The following is an 8,852-nucleotide window of genomic DNA, read 5'->3' as shown; positions in this document are numbered from 1 at the left end:
AAATCGCGCCAAAATGTCACAATTTTACAAGTTACAATTTCGATTTCTTAAAATAATTTATAATGGAAATGTAACGTTTTGGTGAGGACCTCTATAATTCTTACTAACTAACTAACCATCACGCCGCTTCCCCCCAGGGATAGTCAGAGAGAATAGAACGCCACACCACTCTGTCTTTGCAAACATTCTTCGCCTCTTCCACGTTCATGCATCTCCTCATACATACCCGCCGATTGTTTCGACTTCTAACCTGACCGCTTTCAAGTATTTGACATACCTGATCGCGCCAAATTTTTTCGGTCTTCCTCTGCTCTTTTTTCCAATTACATTCGCCTCATAAATTTCTTTTATCGTTCTTTCCTCACTCATTCGTTCTACATGTCCAAACCATCTCAACACACCTTTCTTAATCACACAATTCTTACATAATGCCAAAAAATATCATTTTGCAATTTTTAACCCATAGATTTTTCTATATTACTAACTAGGTCTAGATAAGGGTTTAAACTGTCAAATCAACTATTGAAAAATAACTTCAATAAGATGCAAATTATACCACGAACCAAAATTTAAATGAGCCGGGTTGTAGTCCCGTGCGGTTATTAAAACATATACTAGACCAGAGTTTTAGATTCGGTCTCACTCTGCTACAATTTGATTCCAAGTCAGTTTAGGTCAAGTTTCGATATGAGAGGCATGCGCGCCTAAGAGCGCTTATGCACTACACGGAATTTTACCGTCCGGCGGTCCGGTTTTGAAAAAATAAAAGCGTCTAGTTTAGCGTGACCGAATTTACGCGCACCGTGTTCACGCACCGATCGAGCACACCGATCCGAAGAAAGAAAGACAAAAGCACATTGAAAGCTGTCCCACCGCATTCCCAGATCTGATACAGAAGCATCTAGGCTTCCTGATAGACCTGCTCTCGCAAAGCAATTTTTTTAAACTAAGTTGCGAAATTTATTGAAAATGTGAACCAACATAAAATTGTATCCCGATTTTACTGTGACAAAAGCACAAGCTAATCCAAGTCAATCATCCGTTTATCATGCTAACTGAAGTGCCGGACGATAAAATTCTGTGTAGTGCACAGCGCTCTAACGGATTTCATCATATAATCACTCGATCAAAAAATCGATATCGAAAAAAAATCGAAAAAAAAGTTTCCCATCCTTAATTTACAAACGCAGGTGACAGGACTTGTCACCATCGAAAAACTAGAAGCGAATTATCTAAGCTAATTTAGTGTTTTTAAAAATACAAATAACCATTATTTTGTTTTACTTATTTGAAATTATCGAATAACGCAAGAATGTGGTTGTGGATTATTTTATTAGTTTTATTGTGCGTTCTTTTGGGAAAAGCATATTGTGTACTTACTGTGGGAATTTTTAAAGGAAAAGAAATGCTTGCAGGGAAAACGGCTATTGTAACCGGCGCGAATTCAGGTACGTTTGAAATTTAAACTCTACGAAATGATTTCTAAAATAATTACATAAAATGCAACTTAAAAATTCTCATTAACTATTTAGAAATATCATAAATGAAATGTTTTATTGTAATTAAAACCCTAGATTTCTAACTTCAAGTCTTAGGCGAGCATTTTCATAAGTAAAATAGGTTTTTTTAAAAACATATTACGGACCCTATTATTCCCTAAATTACGGGACATTCATATAATTTACGACGGACATTTAATATATGGGGAGACCCAATCCAGGCAACACATCACTCACTCCTTTCAACAAGGTCATATATCAAAAATCGTCCATTTTCAGTTGTGCATGTTTTTGGAATGCCCAGAAAATGTACTAAATCCCAGCAAAAGCGGCATATTTTTAACCTAATATTTACCCGCTACAGGGCAGAAAGTGTTGTTTTTTGCATTTTGAAGAAAAGGTATTGTTTAATTATTTTTATTAAAATACCTACTAAATATTTTTCATATGGAAAAAAAACATTCAGGTTTTACCTAAAAGATCTGTTGCACAGTAAAAAGTTCATTAAGTGGCTTGATATTTATTTTTAATACATTTTATTATATTTTTAAACTTTAAAAACAATCTCCTGAAAAATCAAGTTTTTTGATATTTTTTGAAAGGTGATCAGCCCTCCGCTTCAGGTACCAGTCAAGGGTAGTATTGAATAAATATTAGTGTGAAAAAATCACTTATATTTATTTGACCCCCCCCCTCTCTGGGAATCGATCCCGGGACCTCCAGTATGGAAACCAAGCGTACTGACCATTAATTACACTACGGAGGGGGACCCGTAGCCTAGGGTTGAAAAAATGACTCATTTTTCTCGTGTTAAATTTATTTTCTAGTCGTGTCTATTTTATTTTTGTTTTGTTCACTATGAAATCCGTGACATAGCAGTCGTTGTGTTATATTTACAATATTCCACAAATTTCTTCATATCAGTGCATAAGCATTCAAGCAGTACTCATATTCAATTCAATTCAATTTCAATTCAATTTATTCAATAAAAAAATAATATATACATAACAAACAATATTCAAGGCGTATATATTAAAAGTAAAAGTAAGCAAGAAGACTTAAAGGTGTAGAAGAATCCCGCTTCGGAAAACTCCTTCGGACACATGGAACAGATCAATATCCAATGTGATATTGTTCAACATAGCGGTAGCTCTTCCTACAGGCATAACCATCGGCAGGTTGGTCCTGTGTATAGGAATGTGAAACAATCTATGCCGACGCTGTCTTAGGTAACTATCGGGAACATACATACCAATGCTCCGGATAATATAAGTGCATAGGCATTCAAGCAGTACTAATATCAGTGCATAGGCATTCAAGCAGTACTCATATCAGTGCATAGGCATTCAAGCAGTACTCATATCAGTGCATAGGCATTCAAGCAGTACTCATATCAGTGCATAGGCATTCAAGCAGTACTCATATCAGTGCATAGGCATTCAAGCAGTACTCATATCAGTGCATAGGCATTCAAGCAGTACTCATATCAGTGCATAGGCATTCAAGCAGTACTCATATCAGTGCATAGGCATTCAAGCAGTACTCATATCAGTGCATAGGCATTCAAGCAGTACTCATATCAGTGCATAGGCATTCAAGCAGTACTCATATCAGTGCATAGGCATTCAAGCAGTACTCATATCAGTGCATAGGCATTCAAGCAGTACTCATATCAGTGCATAGGCATTCAAGCAGTACTCATATCAGTGCATAGGCATTCAAGCAGTACTCATATCAGTGCATAGGCATTCAAGCAGTACTCATATCAGTGCATAGGCATTCAAGCAGTACTCATATCAGTGCATAGGTATTCAAGCAGTACTCATATCAGTGCATAGGCATTCAAGCAGTAGATACTCATATCAGTGCATTTATTAGAGAGGTAACTTGTTACTCAAATATTATATCATCAGGCATTATTATATTGCGATTTATGCTATAATTTGAGTAAAAACACCAAGATTAAGCTTGTCAGGAGTTTGGTCCACTCCATTTTTCTCAATGCTGCTGAAACATGGACCATAAAAGCAGCAGGAAGGAGAAAAATAGACACTTTCGAAATGTGGTGTTGGAGGCGCTTGCTCCAAATTCCATACCAATACTCCAATCAGTTCAGATTTTCACTGTGATAATGCCATCTCTCCATGATTTTAAAGCTGTTTTGAAAGAGATAATTGTTATTCGATTCCAGGTATCGGCGTGGAGTCAGCTAAAGACTTTGCCAGGAGAGGCGCCCGAGTGCTGATGCTGTGTAGAGACATGGAGAAGGGAAAGAGAGTGAGGAGAGCCATCATCAAGGAAACCGGGAATGATAATGTCATTGTAAGTGAAACTAAATAACATGTTATATTTTATGTTTTAAGGATCGATGTGGAATTTAAAGCCCAATTATCTATGTGCCAAATTGAATAATCATACAAGCACAACTTACACAATATCAGTGAGACGTCTCTCAAGACTAGAATATGATGCAGTGCCCTATGCAGCATTGGGTGCGGATAAAAGTTAGAAGAGTGCCAAAAATACCGCAATTTAAACATTAATATGTAATTGAAAAGTAAAATGTGTTTGATAATTTATAAACTCTATGTGCCATTGTTTTATCTTCGGAGGGATGAAAATATCTCTTGGAGTTTATTCAACTAAATGTATGCAACGTTTCGACTAGCAAGTAAATGCTGCTCACTTGATGACCACCTTCTTTTTACGCTGCAAATCAAATGATTCCTGACCTAATAAACGAAATCTGGTATTGAAAGAAATAGTGTAGGGGTGCGAGTAATTTAAAATTGTTTTAGTTATACAATGTATGTACTACATTTGTATCAATTTATTGCATTATTCTTTATTAACCTTGATATGTAAAATGTATTACACAAGTAAGTTGTGTAAAGCTGTGATTTGAATAATATCACAGCTTTACACAACTTACTTTTCACGGAAACAAAATTGGTTTAGTGTGCTTTGTTTTTCTCATTTCTCTTTAAGTATTTTTGTAACTCAATGTTCTGTAATATTTCAACTTATTGTAAGAAAAAATTATCATTTAATTCTAAATTTCGTTTTATAACATATTAAAGAAAAAAAAACACAATATGAATTTAAAAATTTGCACATCCCTGAAGGAATCCCTAACATACTGTCTAAAATGTATCTGATACTCTTATAAATCATGACGTCAGATCCGGTATTGCTCGCTAGAGTACCGATAGCCGATATATCGGATTTTGGCAGTCAAAGAGTTAAATAGCACACAGTTAGAGCACACAGCCTTCCTGAGTGACAATCACGTATTATCATTTCAGTTGAAGCATATTGACTTTGCGTCGCTCGCGAGCGTCAGGAAATGCGCCAGGGAAATTCTGGAGGAAGAAATTCGCATAGACATCCTCCTGAACAATGCGGGACTTGCGGGAATGCCCACTAGAATAACCGATGATGGATTAGAAGCGCTCATGCAGATTAATCATTTCGGACCTTTTCTTCTCACAAACATTCTTCTCGGTGAGTGAAATGTGCAAGGGAAAAACAAACATTCAACTGCATCATTCAATTCTAATTCAACAATCAGGTATCCATATCAATAATGTTTTGGTATCTATAATGCAGTAGTGAAAAGTAACAAATGATACTCCGTTTGCATTAGGTTTTTGGCATATTCATATCTCAACATAGACAAAGATGAAAACGGAAATCTATTGATGTCTATGGAATATGAAAGTCAACCTGCCAGGCTGGTTTAGCATATTAGTATACTAATTAGGGTCGTATACTAATTACAAGTAAATGCAAACCCAATTCCCTTTCGTACAACGTTTTTTGGTGTTTCTCGCGCTCTACCAAAAGTAATCAAATAGAACGCTCCCACCCTCTACTTAAAAGACGCTTTTAAGCGTTTCCCACAAACTATGTATTAAGTGGTCTCTTTATACACATGTGACATTCACCATTCCACCCATGATTGACAACCATGCTACCCAAATTTTGGGTCTCTCAAATTGATGATAGACTTTTATATTTTCAGGGAAAATAAAGGAATCTGGTCCGGGTCGGATTGTGAATGTGTCTTCCATGTCACATAGATTTGCCCAATTGGATTTAGATAATTTGAATGCAGGCGACTCGGGCTACATGATGCGCGGCTATTCCAACACAAAGCTGGCAAATATTTATTTCACTGTTGAGTTGGCGGACAAACTGAGAGGAACAGGTCCGTAATTGAAATACCCTATTATTAAATTAAACAGTAGTCATATTTTGTCTTATGTTAAACTTCTTTAACCACATCCGCTCCCTATGTAGAACATATGGAGTCCATAAACTGTCAGCTCCCTTGCATCCTCCCAAATTTATTCCGAAGTTCAGACGACAGCTGCTGACAAATAGTCAGCAGTGGTCGTCCTGATGCCTTGTAAAAGATGCAAGCTTGATGGCGGCTCTCGGGAGGCATGCGAACTACATGGCCAAGCCAACTGAATCGCCTTTTATTGACAACAGTTGTGACCAAGATTTGCTGTGTCCTATGCCTTATCTCTTTATTCCTCACAAAGCCAAACCACCGCACGCCTAAAAGCACCCCAGTTCCTTTTAAAGGCTGCCATTTTCAGTCACGTACACTCCCAAGTACTTTTATATATATATATATATATATATATATATATATATATATATATATATATATATATATATATATAAATATGTATCGATATTATATCAAAATTATTGAGGTGTTATTTCATGGGTTTTCTTTGACAGTGTCATTACGATGACGTCACAAAAACTTTGTTTTCAGTAAAATGTTGTGGGTAAAACAGAAAAATAATCTGTAGTACTATTTTAGTGTGTAAATACAAGCACAGATGGCAGCACAAGTGCCATTTTAGGAATAAATGTAACCAGGCTTTGGTTATAAGCGCGGGTGTTCACGTACGCCCATACTCCTTTGAGGAAACTTTTGTTTGGATGAATATGTACAGTCATACTCTCGGACAGGTTACAAGGCTTACAACCTGTCATTGGCTCGTTTAAGTGATCACTATATGCTGTGTAGAAGGATTGGAAAGAATGAAATGTGTGGTTTGTTTTTTTCAGGTGTCACAGTTAACTGTTTAGACCCTGGACTTGTTTACACGGACGTCTTTAGGGAAGCTCCTTTTTCCTTCCAACAGATGTTTTTCAGTACTTTTGGACGGATGTACGCCAAGGTATGTTGCCTGATGGAAAATTCAATCTTAATTTATATTTATTTTTTATTTAAAAAAAAAAATATTTGTGTTTTTATTATTTACATAAATTTTTCCATTTCATACTATTTCTGTGAGCCTAAGCGGCTCATTATTAGAAATAGGTATCAAATTGTGGTAGAGTGGGTCCGAACCGAGAACTAACTAACTCTAACTAAGAGTCGGTGACACTAACCACGGGACCACAACCTGACACACACCAACCTGTAGTCAAACCTGAATAAATGAAAAACCTCTCTAACATCAAGCTCGACATGAGGTCTTAAAATAGCCAAGTTAAAAGTGCCGCCAAATATTTAAAACAGTACTTATCTTACAAATTTTAGAGAAAAAACACTTTATTTTACTATCCCCCCCCGGGAATCGAACCCGAGACCTCCAGCGTGGTAGCCAAATGTGCTATCCACTACACTATGGAGGCAGACAGACCGTCTCAAATCCAAATAATACTTTATAGTATCATATTTAAAAAATATTTTTAAGTGCAAAATATCCATTTTTATATTAGTTATAATAATAATAATAATAATAAATTTGGATAACTTATATAGCGCCATTTTCGTAAAAAAAATACCTCAAGGACGCTTAACGGTGAATGAATTGGGGAAAATATTATGGTGGAAATGATTTAGCAAACAAATGTGTTTTTAGTCTTTTTCTAAAGATCATCTCACTCTCACTATTTCTAACCATTGGTGGAAGAGCATTCCACGCCGTCGGTCCTGCAACAGCAAAGGCACGCTCGCCAAATTTAGTGCGTTGGTTGCGAGCTGGTAAGATAACTTTGCCCATTGCAGATGTTGTAGCCGATCGAAGCGTGAGACGTCTATCAACCAATTTATCTGGAATACATAGCTCCTTAAGATACTCTGGAGCCATATTGTGTATTGATTTATACATGAGTAGGCAGAGTTTATACTCAACCCTTTCGGGAAAGCGTAACCGGTGGAGTTTGTGAAGTAGTGGGGTGATGTGACTGAATTTAGAAATTCCAAAAATTAGTCTCGCTGCTGCGTTTAACATTATTGCAGTCGAGTCATTTTATTGTTTGTTATCTCTAGTCATGTTATTACGTCAACAAGCGCATCTTACTAAGCAAGTAGTGCAGTTAAAATTTCTCTTTTTTATCTATATGGGATTTTTTTCACCATCCATCCCGGGAAATCAGGAGTGTACTGTGATGGTAAAGAGTAATAATTTTTCAGAGCACTTGGGAAGGAGCACAGACGCAGATATTCCTGTGCGTGTCGGGGTCCGTACAGCATGTGACAGGAGAGTACTTCGTGGATTGCAAGTCCGTCACACCCTCGAGAGATGCGAGGGACAGGAAGAGGGCAGCCAGACTCTGGGAGCTCAGCGAACGCGCTGTCAGATTGCAGGAGAATGAAAAGCACTACTAAAAGAGTGATTCCCTGGCCATCTTGGATTTAAACTTATTGATAGTTTTTTCAATTTTATTATATCTGGGAATGTTACAAAACAGTTACATCAAACCATTTACATATACGAGTATTACAAAATAACTTGTTTGTTGTTTTTTTTTATTTTATTTATTTGTTAAATATATATATATATATATATATATATATATATATATATATATATATATATATATATATAAAATTTAAAAGAATAGACTTGTTTTAATAGATTTATATTATCCACTGACACTTCGTGATGGAATTGCATTTTAATATATTATTAGATTAAAACCAATATTTTTAGCTTTTCCACTTTATTTTTATTTGAGCCGCGACCGGGTTTCGTCGTTACCGACATCATCAGACTGGATGTCGGTAACGACGACGGTAACGACGACCGGTAACGACGACCTGGTCGCTGGTCAAATAAATATAAAGTGGAAAAGCTTAAAATATTAATTTTAATCTAATAATATATTAGTATAATAGACTTGTTTTTTTTTATCACTTGAGTTATATTTATTTATAAAATACATATACATACATATATACAATATTTAAAAATTTATAAACAAAATTAACATATAGTTTTTTTATACAGCCACCTTAAATGTCTTAATTATTTTCATCTATTTTAATATATTTTTCGAATCTCAACATAGATAAAGAAGAATGGAAGTCTGGGCATT

At 35.8% G+C, this 8,852-nt stretch overlaps 1 protein-coding gene across 1 annotated transcript; it reads left to right on the top strand.

The window, feature by feature from the left end:
* The first annotated feature begins 1,192 nt into the window (after positions 1-1,192).
* LOC148307241 (retinol dehydrogenase 13-like) lies at positions 1,193-8,269 on the top strand. Its single transcript, XM_088263781.1, has 6 exons — positions 1,193-1,448; positions 3,691-3,821; positions 4,805-5,003; positions 5,524-5,709; positions 6,591-6,703; positions 7,948-8,269. The coding sequence occupies exons 1-6, from the start codon at positions 1,313-1,315 to the stop codon at positions 8,140-8,142; spliced, it is 960 nt and encodes a 319-aa protein (XP_088119907.1). The 5' UTR covers positions 1,193-1,312; the 3' UTR covers positions 8,143-8,269.
* The last annotated feature ends 583 nt before the right edge of the window (positions 8,270-8,852 follow it).

The sequence above is a fragment of the Brachycentrus maculatus genome, unplaced genomic scaffold, assembly GCF_059751285.1.
Source record: "Brachycentrus maculatus isolate JH-2025_06_01 unplaced genomic scaffold, ASM5975128v1 h1tg000203l, whole genome shotgun sequence".
NCBI lineage: Eukaryota > Metazoa > Arthropoda > Insecta > Trichoptera > Brachycentridae > Brachycentrus > Brachycentrus maculatus.
Note: the sequence above shows the minus strand (reverse complement) of the source record. Positions and strands in the feature narration are given on the sequence as shown.

Bases quoted from the DNA above. Each gene is read 5' to 3' on its own strand.
- LOC148307241 (XM_088263781.1), top strand. From the start codon at position 1,313: ATGTGGTTGTGGATTATTTTATTAGTTTTATTGTGCGTTCTTTTGGGA. The intron at 3,822-4,804 runs GTAAGTGAAACT...TTATCATTTCAG, and splicing joins CCGGGAATGATAATGTCATT to TTGAAGCATATTGACTTTGC. The intron at 5,004-5,523 runs GTGAGTGAAATG...TTATATTTTCAG, and splicing joins TCTCACAAACATTCTTCTCG to GGAAAATAAAGGAATCTGGT.